Source organism: Pararge aegeria, chromosome 4 (assembly GCF_905163445.1).
Source record: "Pararge aegeria chromosome 4, ilParAegt1.1, whole genome shotgun sequence".
In the NCBI taxonomy this organism is placed as follows: Eukaryota; Metazoa; Arthropoda; class Insecta; order Lepidoptera; family Nymphalidae; genus Pararge; species Pararge aegeria.
The window spans coordinates 12,880,586-12,900,541 of record NC_053183.1 but is presented as its reverse complement, the minus strand read 5'-3'; the positions used below and the strand labels follow the sequence as shown (position 1 = coordinate 12,900,541).

Sequence of the window (19,956 nt, the reverse complement as noted above, 5' to 3'; positions counted from 1 at the left end):
TTGAAAATATTATTACCAGAAGAACATAACCGGTCAGGAAGTTAAGCGAACCAACCCTCTGTCTTTAAGAGTCGTCTGATACGGAAATTCATACGAGACAATATAAACGGTAACTATATTAAATAAACGAAGAATAAAGTTATAATTTTGAACATATCCAAATTATATAAAATAGCAGACTATATTTTTTTTCGGAACTATATTGCTAAGGAAATATCCGAAGCTTAGCTTTGAAATTCACGGCTGAGTGGCGCAGTGGGCAGCGACCCTGCTTTCTGAGTCCAAGGTCGTGGGTTCGATTCCCACAACTGGAAAATGATTGTGTGATGAACATGAATGTTTTTCAGTGTCTGGGTGTTTATCTGTATATAATAAGTATTTATGTGTATTATATTCATAAAAAAAAATATTCATCAGCTATCTCAGTACCCATAACACAAGCTACGCTTACTTATGGGCTAGATGGCAATGTGTGTATTGTCGTAGTATATTTATTTATTTAAAAAATATATATATATATTTGTACAAATAGGTACTTATTACGATTTGGATTTTATTATTTTTACCTGCACTTGTAAATTGTTAGTTATTAAAGAGAGAAAGCCTTTTATTTAACGAAAATTTAGATTTAATTGGATTTATCAATAACGAAACTTGAATTTCCCTGCTAATTTGTTTGTAAAGTATAGGCCAATTACAAAAATAAGTCTTTGACTTATTTTTAGCATATTTATAAATAAAAACTCCATTCGAACTCCACCCGATGTTCGCCAAGCCATATGTAGATTTGGCTATATCTACTGCGACGTAGAACGGGAATTTTATATCAACAGAATAGAGAGATCAGTTTCATAATAATTCATAACGATGTTTTTGATAGCCATCATATTAAATAAATTACTGCATTGCGGTGTCTGCTAATTTAAAATTAGAAAGTTTCTAAAATTTTAGAAATAGGTATCTCAGTAGGTACATATAAAAAATGATAAGGGCAGAGGGATTCGCACCCCTTTCTTTTTGGCTATCACAGCTAATGGTGCCTTGATCAATATGGCGACGCTTCCAACTACCCGTCGACTTCTACAATGTCCATTTTTTGTCGTAACCTTATTAAAAATACGAACGAAATTTGGTTACAAATTACTTTCCAATATAAATTTTTTTTTCTGATATCCAAAAAAAAAATGTTTTAGTTACTGATATCCTTTTATTCTTTTGTAACATGTTAGAAAATCTTTAGTAACTTAAATTACCTACCTGTTTCAGTTTTTTGTTTTACAAACTTCGGAGATGAGCTGATGTTGTTTTTTATAAATTAAAAACTTTGGCTTAAAAGCAATCTAAACACCTGTTTTGAAATCTAGAAATAGAGCCCTTTTTCTTTATTTCTTTTTATTGCTTGTATTTAACTTGTTGACGGTGGTTCTTGTTATAAATTTCAACTTGATACTTACCTACTTACTACCTAGGACTGAGAAAAGGATGAGGAATAACCGCACGGAAGATGGTATGGATAGACGGACAGACGGATAACGAAATGCTCCTATAATGTTCAATTCAAAGCCGAAAAATAAAATGTTTATTGTTTAAAGCAACGTAATTGACTGTTCTTTCTAGACTGTGTCACAGGGCTGGGGTAAAAGCAATGAGAGGGAACAACCCCCTCACAATTTGAGCGTCATCGATAAAACTCGCCCTCCTCTTCTGGCTACGACCTAACTCTTCGAACATATGGTATCCTGGTATTTGCTACGGCGAAAGAAAATTATACAAATGGTGGCCAGTGACTATTTATTTAGTACTTCGTACTTACAACTAGAACACTTAGAATCAACTATTTAGGTAACTATTTAAATTTTAGTATGCGGTATTTATTTGAAGATTGAACTTTTTATAAGTTCTGATAATGTATGCCCCACATCGAAATCATAAATCATTTGTAATGATGGATGGATGGAATGGATATGAACTTACCTATGTACTGTTTAATAATCCTTCATTATCCAATTACAATGCCATAACAGACGCCCATTAAATCGATTACAACTAATTGATCTCCATTCTGAGGCTCATGTTTGCGATTATGTATCATTTTGTGATATGTCCTGGAACCGCAGCGAACGTGGTTTTAGTTTTATGTAATTTTGTTAAATACAAAACTGTAAATACAATGAAAATAAAATTGATATTGTGCCTCATTGTCGTGGTTCGTGGCAATCCAACAAACAGCAGCTGTAAAGAAATACATTTAAACAATAAACCTCATAAAAAACATGTCCTAGGCATGGGATTAAACCGACCATATCAGTTAGCCTACGACCACAATGAACACAAAGTTTTCTTCAGCTACAACATTGGAAACGACACTGAAGACACATTTCAAATTGGCTACATAAAGAAAGACCATATAAAACACGAGAATGTTCCAGATGTGGTAAACGGTTTTGCTATCGCAGTCGATAATAAAGATAATATAATTTATTTTGGTGGCAGTGAAGGTATATATAAGCAGCACCTGAAACCTAACAGCACGGTTGAAAAAATCCTCAGCAATCATAATATTTGGGACATGTTCTTCAAGCATCATCTTTATTTCATTGATTATCCATCGCAGCATCTCTACAAATGCATTCATGGAAAATCTGGCATTGAAACAGAACATCAGAAACATATTCACGAGAAAATATACCAATATGTGATCGATGGAGATGATGATACTTTCATTACAAATGAGACTGGCTTGTATTTGATCAAGAATGGTACCACTCATCGGATCTTCTATGGAGAGCCAACTGTTTTTAGAGCCATTGAAGTGAACAACAAAGGTGTAGCATATTTTAGTGCCAAAGACGGAATTTATGTTGCTGATAAAACAAGTAACAAGCTGGAGATTGTAGTTCATATAAAAAATATATTCGGTATCACCTTCGATAAGGATGACAATATTATTTACTCGAGTCCTTACGAAATTATTAAAATATTGCCAGAACGTTGCAAATAAACTATAAAGGATGCCACTTTATGTTTATAGTTTGTAAAATTCTATTTTTGTTTGTTTGAATAAAAGATCAAGTAACGTAACGATCAAGTCAATAAGTTCAAATTGTAGGTTACAAAATTACACCCACATGCTTTATTTACACGATTCAGAGTAAAATAAGAAATCTTTTTAATGTAATGTATAAAGCTACTAAGTAAGTAATTTAATAAACCTCATTACGTAGTCAGACTTAATTTTTGCTTTTTTATTTTATTCATTAGAGATTAAAAGAAAACGTTTGAATACTTACCCAATATCCAAATAATTTATGCTGTAGAATTTTTAATCAACCAACTAATCTACCACGAAACCCTTATCGTTAAAATAATATTCCACATTTAAATATTGAGTTCATTGTAAGTACCTTACACTTAGTTTTTTGTAACTTTTTATTCTAACAATCTTTTAGTTTCTTAATTAATTATTAACACACAACATATCCAAAATGTCTTAATGTTGAGTAAACATGCTTTTTAAATATAGAAGTAGTTTCAGTTGGAATTATATATTACGAACTTTCTCCCGCTACTTTTAATTTATTCGACACCGGCAAAACGCAAAAAGTATAAGTCATCGAATTTACACCTTAAAATCTGTAATTACTGAAAATAAGTTGCAGTATTATTTGGCAGATACCTACTGCCATGGCGCTGCAACATAGAACTGAGGTGTGCCACCCATTGACCGCAAGGAGGTGCATTTTTTTCTCCTCTTTTTCTAATTGTTTGTATGTTGCGGCACTTATTGTTATGGTCAATAAAGCCTATTATTATTATCTTTTTATTTTGTTACCACTTTATGAATTTAAGTTTGGAAAAGATAAAAATAATCTGGCTTGCTACCCCCGGTGTGTGCTGACCCTAAAGGCTGTGATCTTAATGCGTAGTTACTTTGACTCCGCTCAAAGTTATAGTTAACACGAGACAGATTTTTATCTGGCGCAAAAGTTTGTTTCGTTTGAAACTATTTAGTCTGCGATAAAACTAATATTTACCACGTTGGTCTGGTTAGAATGTTCAACTACAAATCTTAACAGCAATGATAGTCTAGTGGAAAGGACTTCGGCGTCACTTTCAGGAGGCCGAGTTCGATTCCCGGTCAGCACCTCTAACTGCCAATGTTATGTGCGTTTTACGATGGAAAACATTGTGTGGAAACCTGCATGTCTGAGAATTCTCAATAATGTTCTCAAAAGCGTGTGAAGGCAAACCGCTTGTCCAGCGCAGTATAGTACTGCCTAAACCCTTGTCATTGCAGAAGGAGCGACCTGGTAATGGGTTGAAGTGATGATGATGACTAGCTACCCGCCTTGGCTTCGAACGTGTATAAATGATGATGATTTCTTCTAAATTATTTATCTGAATTTAATTAAAGGCTTCAGAAAGCGTTTATTTAACTACCTTTACCTACGTATTAATATTTTGTCATTAATGGAATGGAAAACTTTGTTATTAGAACCATTTTAATAGCGACGACATTCAACAAAATGTCATTCTCTTACTACTAATCCGACAAGCATTTTGTGATCCAATTTACCACCACTAAGCACTATTATGTCTCTGCCATTTTCATTAAATTCTCTATTTTATTACGCTGTCTTTAAGTTCAGTTTGCAACAAATCGTTCCACCAAAGCTAAATGTCAGAGGCTCAGGGGCAATGACGTCATAGCCACCCCAAGAGAGGGTAAAGGGAGGGTTTGTAGCGAGACGGCATTCTTTGAATCCTCGCTTTTAATGTGTAAATGGTATTACTCCACAGTACCTACCGTGATACGTTAGATGTACCTAGGTTTATAAATATATTTTTTTACCGTTAATGGTAAACTTAGTCCCATATTCAAATATATTTATCTTACCTTTATCATCCGCAGCCTACTAACGTCTCACTGTAGCATGTATTACTTTCCGCCCTTTCTACTATCTCTATGCCAAAAATAAAGTCGATTGGTTGTTTTGACAGGACGGGAATAAAATCGAGTTTTCGTGTAAAAATACGAATATTCCCCTTAACTACCCTTGGGAATTCGATGTTTTCCAGGACGAAAAATAGCCTATGTTAGCCTAATAAGGGCGTGAAGAAAGGACAAACAAACCAACAAACTTACACATTTGTATATTATGGTTAAGATTTAGTGCCGGTCTTGACGTGTACTGTGAGGAGAAAACGCCAAAAATAGTTATAATTAGAAGTTAACTTGAAACTTTTAAAATCGAGAGGTAATCTTATATTATTAATTTTAGTGCAGCACCAAAGCAATCGAAGATTGCACTACCTGTGGGGGCATTCTCGCTGACACGCTTGGTGTTGCCACTTTTTGACTAGTGTTCTAGACATATTTCATAGATTTGCATACTTCTTCATATTTAAACCACATTTAGATTTTCCTTTTTTTACAATGCCCGCAATGCGTTCCATCCACTTACGGTAATTTTGATTGAAGCTCGAAACTTTTAACTAAATTGCACTTACAATATTTTAAAGAATAGCTTCACATTAGTTTCCGACAAGTAAATCCAATTAAGCGGTAAAGTTTAAATTAGTTCGCGAATTGGACGGGAAATATGAACGTTCTGTGGTCCTCCCAAGCTGCTTAAAATAATTCATACGAATTATGAATAAATGATACGAATATTTTTGAGTAGCAAGGTATCTCAGTGCATACTTACACAGGTACCTACTGTTCACACTACCATAAAATGAATTTACATTTAAGGCTTTGAAGGAAGATTGATTCAATACATAAACTGGATTTTATAATAAAAATTGTTTTCTGACTCTATATTTTTATTTCGGTGAGAACTTCGATCCATAATATACAAGATGTACCTACATACCACTCCTACCAGCGCTCGTCAAAAAGTGCCACTAAATTATCGCCATAGAGCTTATTTTGGTTAATATAATAAATAGCCAATATGTTCGGCGTTTTGGGGGAAAATAAACTAACACGTTTTCTACTAGTAAATTATTGATCGAACAAAAAAAAGAAATTACAAAAATGTGCCATACAATTTATTATCTATTAAATACAAATTACTAATAGGTATTTTTATACATATTTAAACTAATAAATAAATATTTTTAAATAGTTACCTACTGAGTTAGACGCTTCTTTGCATTGATTTAATGTTGCTATTGTCAGCTCACTACTTTTTTGCAGTAATTAAGTAAGTATAATCTGATTTATCAGTGCAGACCTAGTTTTAATTATAATGTGTTCGTATAATTTGTAACTTGTCGGTATAAAAGGATTTATTAAAAGCCTACTAGGCTTCTTCGTAATGAAGAAGCTTAGAATCAAGTTAGCGCAAAATGTAATTTAGTAAGTTGATATAAGTAAGTATAGGTATAGTTTTTGATGATATTAATTTGCAGGGCAAATAAATAATAAAAATAATTCTACTATCTTAAAGCAACACTGTGCTCAAAGTTAAATCGTCCATTTTATAAAACCAGTCGGGAACGCATTATTTCAAGGGCTGAGCTGTACCTACTTAACTGTGTTTAAAGTAAAAGTAAATATATTTACCGACATACTCGTACCTTACTCAAATACTCAATTTATCAAATATAATAAACCTGCATCAGTTGTACCTGCATAGTATATTAGGTAAGTATATATAATAACTTAGAATACAAATTTAAACTACAACATTAGTAATAAATCCGACCAAGTAGCTACTTCAGCTATTTATGTGTTTAAGTTATTTTTCGTAGATTTTGTTATTATTTTACAAACATATTATTCTCAAATTCTTTGTCAATATATGAGGGAGAAGACTGTTAATACAAACTGCAACGCTTTTAATTTTAACGAACTTTTTTATTTTGCAAGAAATGATGTCTGATTTGTGACAAGACTAATTAGTGATCGAATTTATTGCAATAACGTGTAATTTAAAAAATAAATGCCTCATCAGACTCGTAAAAATAAGGCCGGAATAACTAAGAAGCTCTTAGTAATTTTAATTTTTATAGATAACCTAAAATAATGGCAAAACATCAAATTTTTTAATTTAAAGAACAGGATAAAGTCTCATATTGTTAAGTATTATTATTTGTTTTATAAATGCTCTTTAATTACGATAAACTAACATACGCTAATACACAAGACATAAAAGAGAAAAGAAGGCTCAACATGGGTTTGTCCGCGCCATTACCGCATACCATTCTTCGAGAGGCGATGGACAAATTTTTGGTTTGAAGTAAGTTGTGTACAGCGGTGATCGCCCATTGAGGCATGGGGCCAGGTTCTCGTGAAAAAAGCACCGAGTAAAGCTGGGCTGGTGCTCCGTTTGATGCAGCCTGACAAAAGTTCAGAACCAGGTGGTCTTTCACTGCTTTCAAGACTTGTACCGTTCCGGTAAATTGTTGATAATGAGGACGCGCTGCCAAGGACCCTGAAAGAAATTAAATATAGTAGGTAAATTTGTCGAAAGGGGTGATAGCCTAGTCGTTAGGAATCGGCTTCACTTTCAGAGGTGCCAAGTTCGCACCCCGGCACGCATTTGAGCGATTTAATCAATGAAAGATCACTCTCTTTAACGGTGAAGGAAAACAACGTGAGGAAACCTGGCAAAATGTTCTCATAGATGTGCGAAGTCCATTTTTGTTGGTCTTTTTTTCATTTTTAAATAGAGCAAGTGCCAATTTTCTAAAGTACTTTACGCACACAAGCAAACGCTTTGACATACGAAAATTAGAAAGTTGAGACCTAACGAGTAAGGACGATGTTTTAAAGAAATCCCAAACTAAGCGTTCCTTGTTTTTAATTTCGAGTTAATACGAACAGTCACCAGCTCTAGCGGAAATAAAACAGGACTCAAGATCGTACCATGTTTTCGACTACGATATTTTTCATAACCGAAAACCATAGTTTGAGATTCATAGTTTACAAATTTTGAGATCTTAAACAAACTTTTTCTTCGTCGGAAAATCCACATGTCGACAACCCAGTCGCGGTTGGACAGATGCTTACGTGGAACCGACTAAAGTAATAGTGTTCCATCCTATCGCCCCGAGACTGAGCCTCAGAATAATTCTCCAACGGACTAAAGACTCCTCAACTTACTAATATGTACCAACCTTACACTGTAAATTTACTACATTTGAATTTATTACTCTAACAAAACTTTGAACTAATAACATTGTTAAAGCAAAAGAACTTACCATTCTGTTTATCAAACGTCTCCCAATAACCGGCCGATTCATTGCGAAAGAATAGCGAATATTCTGTCATGTGCCCGTTTTCGTCCCAAAGCAGACGCAAATGGCGATGCTGCTGGTTGAACTTCGCCATTATACTCTGTACGTGGTATAGCTGGTTCTCAGTAGAAGGCTGTAATGAAAATAAATATCTATTTTAATAATAACATAGTGAAAAATCTGTGAAGATAAAAAATATTGAGATCAATCGAACGGTTGAGGAATATCAGTCAGCCAGGTGGCATGGTTGAAATTTGTTTCTTCGATGCTTAGTAAGAATACGAGAAGAGGGAAGAAAACACATAGAGAGCTGACGTCCCTATTTTGCTCCAGAGTTTCCAACATGCTGGTAAGTTTGATATTGTCAACATTTAAGTATACATAGATATAAAATACAAAATAAAGATCAACTTCCTCGTGAGCTTAGTCGTTTGTATGTTCGATTATATAACAAAAGTTCCTAACGAACTACGTTAAAGGCCAAAATTTTTACGTATCGGGTTTATAGTTCTCAGATTTTCAGTACCAGGACTGAGGAAAGTTATCTACCGCTGGATAATTGTCGGCAAGTAAGTATGCCAAAATACCTTTACTTCATTTATTTTGATTACGCAATATCACGTCTATTACGGAAATTTGCCTATTCTCCGCGGATATTCGAATATATACTTACATTACTTACTTATCTTAATATATATAAATCTCCTGTCACGATGTTTGTCCGCGATGGACTCCTAAACTACTGAACCGATTTTAAATTAAATTGGCACACCGTGAGCAGTCTGGTCCAACTTAAGAGATAGGATAGCTTAGATCTTTAAGTAAAGTCACAAATTTATTTTATTGCAAATTATTTGTCTATAATTAATTGACAGTCACATGTTATATGTATATACAACTATAATCATTTAAGGCTTAGCGATACTGAATACTTTAAAAACATTTAAAAACAAATCAAACGCAGACGAAGTCGCGGGCAACAGCTAGTAATATTATATAATCTTTATGTTACAATATCCGAAAAGTCCAGACTTAACGCTTTGCAAAACGTGCTATGTAGGAGCGTGCAGTGCATTGTAGGACGATAGGAAGCATGCTGCATAGCTTTATTGAGTCAATTGGAGTACTTATAGTTATTCTGCGGTCTTTATTCTTTGAATCTGTTCAATGATAACCAGACAATAAAGGAACATATGTTTTTAAAGGCTAAGAAAACGACTACGGATTTCGACTACGGATTCTATCTTCATATTTTTAGTAAGAGCCCGGGGTCAGGACTGAGGTGGTGTCCATCTACGGCCCCAGTTATCAATACATGTGAAAATAATCCTTAAAGTCCGCCAACCCACAATGGAACATCATGTCGGGTCAATTCTCCAATTCCCTGGCTACTATGAAAAACCTGTGTCCAGCAGTTGAACATAGGTTGATGATGATCAGATAAAATAGTAGGTACGAATCAATTCTTATAATTGTTAGAGCAAGGACTAAATATCGGTATAGGTATATCTCACACTTGAAACCTAACAAAACATGTTCCGTAAAGAGATCATATTAATTTGGCTTCACAAGATTAAATAGGTCATTCATATTGACCTATCCATTGCTAAATGAGTCAAGTACAACCTACGCGGACGAAGAAGGTTAACCTCCAGGTCGTATGCCATCTAGAAATCGGCCAAAGTATATTTAAATTTGTAACTACCTCTATCATTAGACCGTTTCTGTGTAGCTCAGTAAAAATCTCCACCAGCGATTTTGAGCGTTCAAATTCAGAGTAAATGAGAGTACTCTCAAAATATCTATCAAATTATTTTATCATAAATATATTATTATGCTTTCATATTTTTTTATTAAATCATTGTTAAATCTAGGTATATATTTTACATTATTTAAATTTTTTATTTGATTGTTTAAATTATTTATTGCACACCAAATTAGAAGAGGTGCAAGAAGGAAAAAATACAACACAGAAACTTAAAGCAAGTTATATGGTCGTGCAAAGGTCGTAAAACGATCTATTCCAGACAACTTTTGGTTAGATGCTAAAGAACTGGATTAAATATTAGTGCGTAGAGTTTTATTATTATATAGTGTATATTGTGTAATTTTAGTAGGTATTTTTACCTTTTTAACCTTTACAATTCTATAAAATCACCTAACTTACGAGTACTTACATCTTAGAGCGGCTGGGAAAAATTTCATAGTGCTCATGAGCTTTCTTTTGTAAACCTTTTTAGTATAATAGTATTTGTAATAGTCATCAGGATCTCGGTTAGTAAAAAATAAAAAAATAAAAACTCATAATTAGTTGGATCACGTCTGTTCAACTTTGGAAAATACTCGCATATTATGTGATATTTATTTGTTTATATAATATAATTGATATTTATATTTATTTCGGGGCTACTTCCTTTTTTCATACAAATAAAAAAAAATTAGACAGACTGTTGCAAGCAGAAGCACTATGTTGCACGCAAAAGCATGTAACATTACACAAAAGGAAAAATTGTTTTAGGCGTGCAAATGTGGCCTTAAACGGCGTGTAGCACGTAGCATACTAAGAACAAAATTTCGATACAGATAAACTCTTTATCTGACATGTATGCACATCTTTGAACTTATAATAAAGCTACGAAGTTTGTTTTTGTTTGTTTGAACGCTTTAATCTCTGGAACTACGTGTCGGATTTAAAAAATCTTGTTAGCCTTTGGTAGCCCAATTCTTGAGAAATGGTAGGCTGTCACTTTCGCTTATTAACATTATTACGAGCTTTAGAAGTTGAGCAACGGGTGATGCGTGGCGGTAGATCTGAGAAATAAAGTATATTTAAATAAAATCACTTATCAGAAGTTGTACGCAGTTGCGAGGATCCGCTAGTTACGTACATACCTACATGCTCAGGGCGCATAACTAAGGACCTATATCGATTGCATGTGTATCATAATAACATCTGTATTATTTTCACGTAGGATTGAACCAAGGCTGCCGTAACACTATGACATCAAAATTATTTTTATCATCCTCAGCCTATAACAAGTCTCCCAGTACCAGGTCTCCTTTCACGAAGTAGGTACAGAAGAACTTAGAGATTAGACCTGCAACCGTCAAATGCGATTTCGTGTACAAAATTTGTAAAAACCGTAATAAACGCATTTTTGTTTAACGTTCATTACGGTTTTTACAAATTTTCTTTGTTTTCCTGTAGCCTATTTTACTATCCGTCCTATCAGCTTACTAAAAACAAGTTTGATAGATTGTAGTAAGGGCGTGAAGGAAAGCAGACAGACAAAATCGAAAAAAAATACTGTTTTGGCTTCATTATTGATCATAGAAATATTTTTTTTCGAAATACCTTCAATGTATTGGATGGAAGCAGTTACTTTGCGGAAATCCATGATATATTATGAAAATTAAGCTTCATTTGCTATAGTCCACGAAAAATAAAAAGCGACACATTTGGCAAATTTTTCACTTATTCATTTAAAATCAACATCTCCTGAGGATGCTCCGGTTTCGGAGCGAAACGTGCGTAGAGGGTACATTGCCGAAGATCTGTTTGGTGTGGAGTATAAGGATTGAAGAAATTATGAATTACACCATACAGATTTTCGTGCTTTTCGCGGATTATAGCAAATTTATTAATTTTTTTAGAATAGATATATAGCATACTAGCTGTTTCCCGCGACTTCGTCTGCGTTTGTTTTTGCTTTTGAAAGACATGTGCCTCATAAATGTGGCAGCACTTTATGTATTTAGGATAGCTAAGCCTTAAATGACGGGTTTGCTGCCGTCCGCTGAGGAGTTCTGTCCTCTATATCCAACCACATTCATCAGATCTACACGAAATTTGAACCAAATTAAACTGATATTATAACCTCTAAAGTACAAAATTAATTATTTAAATCGGTTATCATTTGTCGGCGTTATGGTTTAAAATCGTCAAACACTTTCGTCCTCTCTCCCAAAAGAACTGAGCTTAATTTCGGGATAAAATGCATCCTATATTACTTCTAATACCTTCAGGAATATGTGTACACAGTTTCGTGCTGATCAGTTTAGTAGTTTTTGCGTGAAAGTTTAACAAACAAACTTACATTCACATTTATAATATTAGTAGGGATATAATAATTGAATTTTATTATAAGTAGGTCTAGTTTGTAATTGCGTTATTAATCTTGTACTTATTTATAGTTATTAATTTTTATCGTTTTAATTGGACGTGTTATTGGGTTTTTCTGTAAAGACATTTCGGTGTGTGCTCGTAACCCTCACCCCAGCCTGGAAAGCACATTACACGGGCACATTAGCTGTACACGGGGTACATTCTGCGTGGAGAGCTCTGAATCTTATCTGAATTCTCATCTTCTTCATCTCATATTAGAATGGAGACCTTTGCCCAGCTGTGGGCCATCAAAAGATGATATATTTTTGTGAAATTTCTTAAAGAAAAATAATGAAAGCTGAATAACTTACGTAAAGTACAGAATATCAAAACTGTTACGAATGTTGAGGATAATGACTTTTATTTTATTTTAAGACGTAGCCCAGTTAACAGGCTATTAAACATTATATGTATATTTTTTAATTTTCCTTATAGTAATAATTGACGAACCAAGCGGATGACCCACCCTGATGCTAAGTGGAACGCCATCGCCTATGAAAAGACCAACACATGTCAAGTGGAAAAATATTGCCTATGAAAACACTTCGCAGGGCGTGTTAGGAACACGTCCTGCAACGTGTCGCCCTGTGTCCGTCAACCTGAGGCCTAGTTACTAAGTCTGTAATTACGCTGGCACTCACGCCTTTCAGACAGAAACACAGCATTGCAATACTGCTGCTTAGCGGCAGAAATAAGCTTGGTGATACTACTTCCCCGGTCGAGCCGTCACAAAAACTACTTATTATATATACTTTTTTAAGTGTAAATAATAACAATCAAAGCTCGTATAACGTTATCATTTGTGTAATTCCCTGTGTGTAGTTATGATTTGCACTATCCGGCATATCTCCCTTCCCCTGTTCTCATATCCTATCGGCTGAACCCACGAGTCATGGGCCGAATTTGCGCAATCCTTTTAAATTAACTACTTAAAGAACGAATAATGCATCATGATAATTTTTATATGGAGTACCTTTTCGGTTCAATATTTAACGTTAAGTTAAGAATACACAGATAATATACCTACCGATTACGGATAACAAAGTACCACGGGTTCGATGCCCGGGTCGGCTCAATGAATTTATTGGTATCGGTTTCCCGTAATATTATCAGTTGGTACTTGCGTGGAGTAAGGAAATTGTGTTGGTCCACCATCATGCCTTGAAGAGCTCGTTAAGTCCATAAATCCTTAACCTTACTTATGTTATAAAGAGTGTTTGCTTTTTAGTCCTTCCTGCCTTTCTGTCTGTGTGTATCTCGGCCGCGCATCACGCTCAAACTACTTAATGGATTCAAACGCAACTTTGCATGATTAGAGTCTATACTTCGAGGTAGGTGCATATGATACTTTTTATCCCGGAATTCAGAACATTGGAAGAACTTTGGAAGAGGGAATTAAAATGTTTGACGGTTTAGCACCATAAAACTTCGTCAATAGTAATGCGATTTAAATCATTATTTTTGCACTGGAAAGGTTGGTGTATCAGTTTAGTTCTATCAAAATTTAGTGTAGATCTGATGAAATTGATTGGAGATAAAGGACAGATCTCCTTAGCGGACTAAAGCAAACGACTAAATTAACGAAAGATCTATCTTGTAATGAGGCCCGCTTCAGCGGATGCACTTCGACCCTCCAGGATCTTTTGTGCTCCAAATAACGAAAGATACTGAATACATACAGTGTTACCACGTTTATGAGGACTTTACTTCTAGGACTAAATAAAAAATGTTTAAACTAACTTCTTCCTTAACCTTAATCGACTAACAATGCTATTTTGATTCTTTCTTGAACGATTTATATTATTTGTTAATAATAGGATGAGCTGAGACTAATAGATACCAAATTCTCTTTCAACGTTCCAAAGTCGGGTACCCATCCATTCCTGACCTGTGTCTACTTTGCCTGGGTAGGCAACGTGGTCTGCTTTATCGACTTGTGTGTGGTGGTTGTTATGTGGTACTGCTATTAAGCCACATAGATTTACAGCCATTGTTATAGGGAATTCGCCCTTGTTAAGATAAAAATCCTCGACATCAAGCGAGTTGCAATTATATTCGCGTATCATATATTTACGCGTTCGCATAGCATTCTTAGTATATAATCGTCTTTACATTACGCAATAGACCGGTCAATTGAAGTCGCGTTTTGTTTAAATTGTGTCGGGCCTTGTGTTTACAGCACTATTTAAATCGCCTTCTAGCAAATAGGTCTGAAGGTAGCGCTTCGTTAAATTGCAGCTGTTGTTTAAACTCTGTGAATATGAAGAGTGAAATCCCGCTCTGATGGTTTTTGTTGGTTATAAAGTATCTTACGTTACGATCTTAGATGCGAGCATTCCCTGTGCCAAATTTCATCAAGATCGGTGCAGAATTTGAGCAGAACATAAGTCATTTTTGCCAGTTAAATTTCAGGTATACAAAATTCAGAATTTCAGGAGAGCTGCTTCGTTAAATATTTTTCGGCGCTGAAGCAAAAAGTCTGGCATTCAGCGTCCCTTTCCTTCAATTAATAAGACCAGAGTTTTTAAACTGCTAACAAAACAAATCTGTCCGTATGATTTCTCTAATTCTTCCCCTGGGAGGGAGTTGCATCATTAAAATTTCAAACGCGTTTTAATATCAAAATAAAAAAATAAAAAAATTAAATTAAATTAAAAAAACCTACCCCAAATGTAGTAGTATGGGGTATTTCATCGGTCTCCCACACCGTGATCTTAGGGCAAGTTTCATATCTCTTGACACCTTCTTTGCTCAAGTGCATATACAACTCTACCGCCCTCCACTTCCCGGTCACATCCCTGATATCCAGACTATCGTACTCGTGGTCTCTGTCACAAGTCACCTTATCATCAACTTGAGTGGAATTAGCGGTTTCGTCGGCGCAAGTGTACAGAAACAGAAAAAATATCCACGGTAGCCTTAGAACGGCACGAGCTTGCATTTCCATTTTGGCGCACTATTTTTTCATACACACATCGCGAATTAAACTATTTCTAATATTATTTTTGTATCGGCATATAGCACGCGCGTATAAATATAGCGCGGATAAGTGATAGACTGACAGTAGAGGCATGCGCGGGCGTTTGTGCCTGACTCACATTGCCGATGCTATCACGATTGACCCTTAGCCTTACAGACGCATAGAGGTTCCACTCATCTTAAAAAATTACCTGGGAACCCATTTGTCATCATTTCAGCTACATAATTAGGGGCATGGGTGTATACCAATTGAGAATAACCATGTAGGTTATTTAATGAACGTTCGTTGCGAATGATTCAGCGTTTTTAATTTGCATTGTATGCCTAAGCCACGGTCTAGTATAAGGAGAATCCTGAATGCACACAGTATTCATTTTAAAAATTTATAAACTTGAAATAGAATCAGTGAGACTTCATCATTGCGAGCTCTATCTTCAATCATATTTAACTGATAGTATAACCTATCTATTTCGGGATAAAAAGTATCCTATGTCTTACCGCGCGGTATGAACTGAAATCGTGCATAGTTAAATTTGAATTCATTCAGTATTTACAACGTGATGAGCGGCGTTGATACAGAGGGGCAGGCAAAAATGCAAAAAATATCAGTTTTGGCGATAAATACCTATATTCAATATACAGATCTCGACCTGTTACAGTTTTATTATAATTTTACTAAGCGGTTTAAGAGGCTAAAGATTAGGTTAGGAATTAGGATAGGATTCCTCACGTTTGCCAAAATATATAATGTACCTACACATACGGCGTGTATACGACTTTATTATATGCTTAGAGTATGTAGATGTAGGCATAGAAGATTTTTACCTACGCATCCCTCAGTGCGGGTGTCGTGCTCATACTTGACCGTTTTTTATAAATTAAATGTTAGCGGTCTGGTATGGCATGTGTATGTATTTGTATAAGGTTTCGTTAATTCTTAAGAGAGGGATTCGCTGCTGTAACTAATATAAACAGATCTTCACGAGATTTTGGCAAAAATAAATTAATAATTAAGCTATTTTTAAACTTTCCGGCAAAGAAGAATTGTGAAAATCGCTTTAGGTATGGCGTAGTTCAAGTTTCAAGTAATTTCGACAAAAAGTTTCATCGCATATCCCGTTCCCGAACCCTATAGTTTTTTGGTATATAAAGTATTTTTTATTTTAATATGAAGTATTAGCTATAAATCATGTACCAAATTGCATTAAAATTTTTACGTTCTATTGCTTATATCTCACGTCTCCCAGTTATATTTTCGCAAAAATCTTTAATGTACAGACACGGCTAGTCTGCGATTTTATGTTATGACTACTTTTAAAAAAATATCATTTAGATTTCACTGTCTAATCTAATTTTTGAGAGAAGATAAATGAAAAATAAGTAAATAGCGTAACGTGTGATTTGTTTTTTAATTTTCATCGGGCCTAGACCGTACATTTTTAGGTCTATAGCAACATCGGCTGAAATTGGTATTTGTCGCAACGATCAAATTGTGAACTAATTGCAATTGTTAATTCGGAGTTTAAACATTATCTTGCTTCTACATCTTACTTATCAAACTAATCCTATAAATACAAAAGTGTGTTTGTTTGATCATCGTTCGTTATTAGAGTTAAATCAATGCATGGTTATTGATGAATACCTATAGTTAAGTTTGCCCTCCAAAAATCTTGGTACTTTTTTTTGAATAACAAAAGTTTTCATGTGTCTCAGGTTGGTGACAAAGCTATACCACGCAAATACGAGGTGATGTGGAGGTAGATAACTTTGGAATTCCCGGACTGTCTTGCCAAAGGAGCGGGTGATTGCCTCATTTTTTGCGCAAAGGATCAGCCTGGCTGTTAAGCGCTGAAATGCAGCCAGCATTCTGGGCACCATTCCACGGGGGCATGACGTGCTTTAAGTTTTAATGTTCCATCATCATCATCATCATGTCAACCAATCGACATCCACTGCTGGACATAGGTCTTTTTATAGGGAGTTCCACAATACACGGTCCAGCGCCTCGCAGCGACTCGCCTGATGTCATCTGTCTACCTCGTTGGGGGCCGACCGGGCTGCGTGGATGGGGGGGGGGGGGGGGGGGGGGTCGCCACTCCAGCACCTTAAGACCCCAACGTCCCTCGGTTCTCCGAGCTATGTGCCCTGCCCATTGCCACTTCAGCTTCTTCAGCTTCGCGACTCGCTGAGCTATGTCGGTAACTCTAGTTCTTCTACGGATCTCCTCATTTCTGATTTGATCACGTAGAGATACTCCTAGCATAGCTCTCTCCATCGCCCGCTGAGTGACTCTGAGCCTTCCTATGAGGCCCATAGTTAGCGGTCATCACTGGCAACACGCACTGTTCGAAGAAGAACAGTTAATGTACCATTATCAATAAATTATGAAATACTATCTATTATGTAAATGCTGTAACTATTTAGGACTAACTATTTTCATGCAAAAAATCAAACTGGCTCCTGTCATTAGCCCTGATGGTTTCCAAATAATTTCTGTTATGGCTTCGTATGTTTAACCGGTAAACGGGAGAAATCATTTATACTTGAACTTTTCAATTGACAAAAATTAAACGATTTACCAAACTTAAAATTTCACATTTTTTTGGTTTTGCGCGCGACGCCATTTATTGGCTTTAAGCACCACTATAGTTAAAATAAATTGAATCAACAAACAGTGAAGTATTTACACTAATTCTAGTTTTCGTTTGAAAATAAAACGGTGTTAAATCGTTCAAAAAAAGCTCTGTCTTATGGAGCCATTACCACCAAAGAACAAATTCTAAAATTTTTTTCCTGTTATATCCATTAACTTCTTAATGTCATAATTAAGAAGCTAACAGCACGTTTGACTGGAATAAAAAAAATAGGTGAAAGTGTTTGTCGCTTATGGCTTGTTAATATTTCTCACCTTTTCTTGTGGCTCCGAAATGTGTACGCTTATGCAGCGCTTCTCATAATCGACTCCTGGATCGCCAGACAAGTGCTGGATCAGCTCCACACCATACCACATGCCACCCAGATCGTTCACAAATATTCCTTGCTGAGGCGAACGGTTCACGCAGTAATCGGAGTTGTAACCAACATACGGCACCTCATACGGGCTCACACCTTGACTGTATTGCCCACCGTATCCGTAGCCACGACCGTAGTTCGGTGTACTGTAGCCTGATTGGTAATTAGTATTAGAACTGCCAGTTGAATACACTGATTTGTAATTCGGATATTTATTAGACTCAGAATACGATGCAATGTCAGCACCATAGTTGGTCTTGTATGGAAATTGATTTTCACTGTATACATTTGAGGCAGTAGTGTATGTTGGATACTGAGAACTATCATCGTATCGTTTGTAATTAGCACAATAACCCATTGTAAAAATTAGATGCAGTATAAATATTCGGTTCATTTTTTGGTAAATTTTCGTTAAATATTCGGATGATCGCGTGATAGTCTGGTTGATACTATGCGACTGTTACTACTACTATGAGAGTGGGATGTAAACTAATTACGTCCAATTCATATCGTCCAGCTGCAGCCAAAGTGTTGCAAGTTAAGGAAATTATTTTTTCGTTTCTTATATTATACGCTTTAATATTATCAAAATAATAAAGTTGTTCCCCGCTACTTCACACGTGTATAACTCATGAAACGTTTTTTTTGCCCTAGGCCTGTCTCCGTACTCCGGAACAGAAGACAGAAGATACCCCAAGGTTACCGAGTTCCTGATGACTTTTCAATAAATCAGCTATCTAACTATCTTTTCTTTTTCAATACGTTCCAGACTCAGAAATATAAAAACAAGTCTTTCAGCTTCATAATATTAAGTAGCTAAATTATGAAGAATGAGTAAGCAATGTTGATTCATGCAGAACTAAACTAATGATAAACTTCCCAATTAAAACAGTTTTTGAAATCAGTTCAGATTTGTTAGAAATATGGTGTCAAATCGGAAAAAGTTTCATCTCCTGCACTCTTGTTTTTGAGATTAAATAATACCTAACTTTTAATCATCATATTAGCAGTACAGTTGCTTGCAGTACACCAAACTGTATTTAAATACATTCTCAGTCATTTCCGCATGATACGCGAAAAGAAAGACGGATAAAAATTCATTGATCAATAATCTACCAGTATTTTAAGTCTTTTCTGGTTTCTACAACGATATCAATTAAAACTTAAAAAAACCTTTTATTTCAAGTCGGGGAATATTTAAAAGAGTATCAAAATTGGGAGATTAAAAATAACTAAACTCCAAACAAACAAAAAAAACTTAATAAAAAGCAATAATTAGCATTAATTCCAAAATTAAAAATTGAAATTAAATAAATTAAATTTAAAAAAATACTATTTTTATTTTATTATTAATTATATTATATTTAATATATTTTAATACAGCTGATTGAAATTTCAAAAAAAGAATATGTAATCGTACGGTTAGTTTTATTTTAGAAGATACGTGTAGAAAATACTGATAGATAAAATATAACAAAGAACACTCAACACTTTGTTTCAGAATTCAATCCATAACTATAGGACGTCAAGGTATCACATATAAATTGTTATTT

General features: G+C 35.0%; 2 protein-coding genes across 3 annotated transcripts; one reads left to right on the top strand and one right to left on the bottom strand.

Moving 5' to 3' along the window:
- The first annotated feature begins 2,108 nt into the window (after positions 1-2,108).
- Positions 2,109-3,224, top strand: LOC120637876 (ommochrome-binding protein-like). The gene has a single exon (XM_039909922.1). The coding sequence runs from the start codon at positions 2,171-2,173 to the stop codon at positions 2,999-3,001; it is 831 nt and encodes a 276-aa protein (XP_039765856.1). The 5' UTR covers positions 2,109-2,170; the 3' UTR covers positions 3,002-3,224.
- Positions 3,225-6,095: 2,871 nt separating this feature from the next.
- Positions 6,096-18,855, bottom strand: LOC120623409. Of its 2 annotated transcripts, none has more exons than XM_039889427.1 (3): positions 18,300-18,855; positions 8,212-8,380; positions 6,096-7,442 (listed from the first exon to the last, which is right to left on the bottom strand). In XM_039889427.1, the coding sequence occupies exons 1-3, from the start codon at positions 18,795-18,797 to the stop codon at positions 7,123-7,125; spliced, it is 987 nt and encodes a 328-aa protein (XP_039745361.1). In that variant the 5' UTR covers positions 18,798-18,855; the 3' UTR covers positions 6,096-7,122. The 2 variants fall into 2 exon arrangements, with proteins under 2 accessions (XP_039745361.1, XP_039745363.1); XM_039889429.1 differs by lacking the exon at positions 18,300-18,855 and adding an exon at positions 15,078-15,484.
- Between the last annotated feature and the right edge of the window lie 1,101 nt (positions 18,856-19,956).

Excerpts from the sequence above, each read along its gene's own strand:
- LOC120637876 (XM_039909922.1), top strand. The coding sequence starts at position 2,171 with ATGAAAATAAAATTGATATTGTGCCTCATTGTCGTGGTTCGTGGCAAT.
- LOC120623409 (XM_039889427.1), bottom strand. The coding sequence starts at position 18,797 with ATGAACCGAATATTTATACTGCATCTAATTTTTACAATGGGTTATTGT. Across the intron at positions 8,381-18,299 it reads TTTCGGAGCCACAAGAAAAG|CCTTCTACTGAGAACCAGCT; the intron begins GTGAGAAATATT and ends TTTTCATTACAG. Across the intron at positions 7,443-8,211 it reads GACGTTTGATAAACAGAATG|GGTCCTTGGCAGCGCGTCCT; the intron begins GTAAGTTCTTTT and ends AATTTCTTTCAG.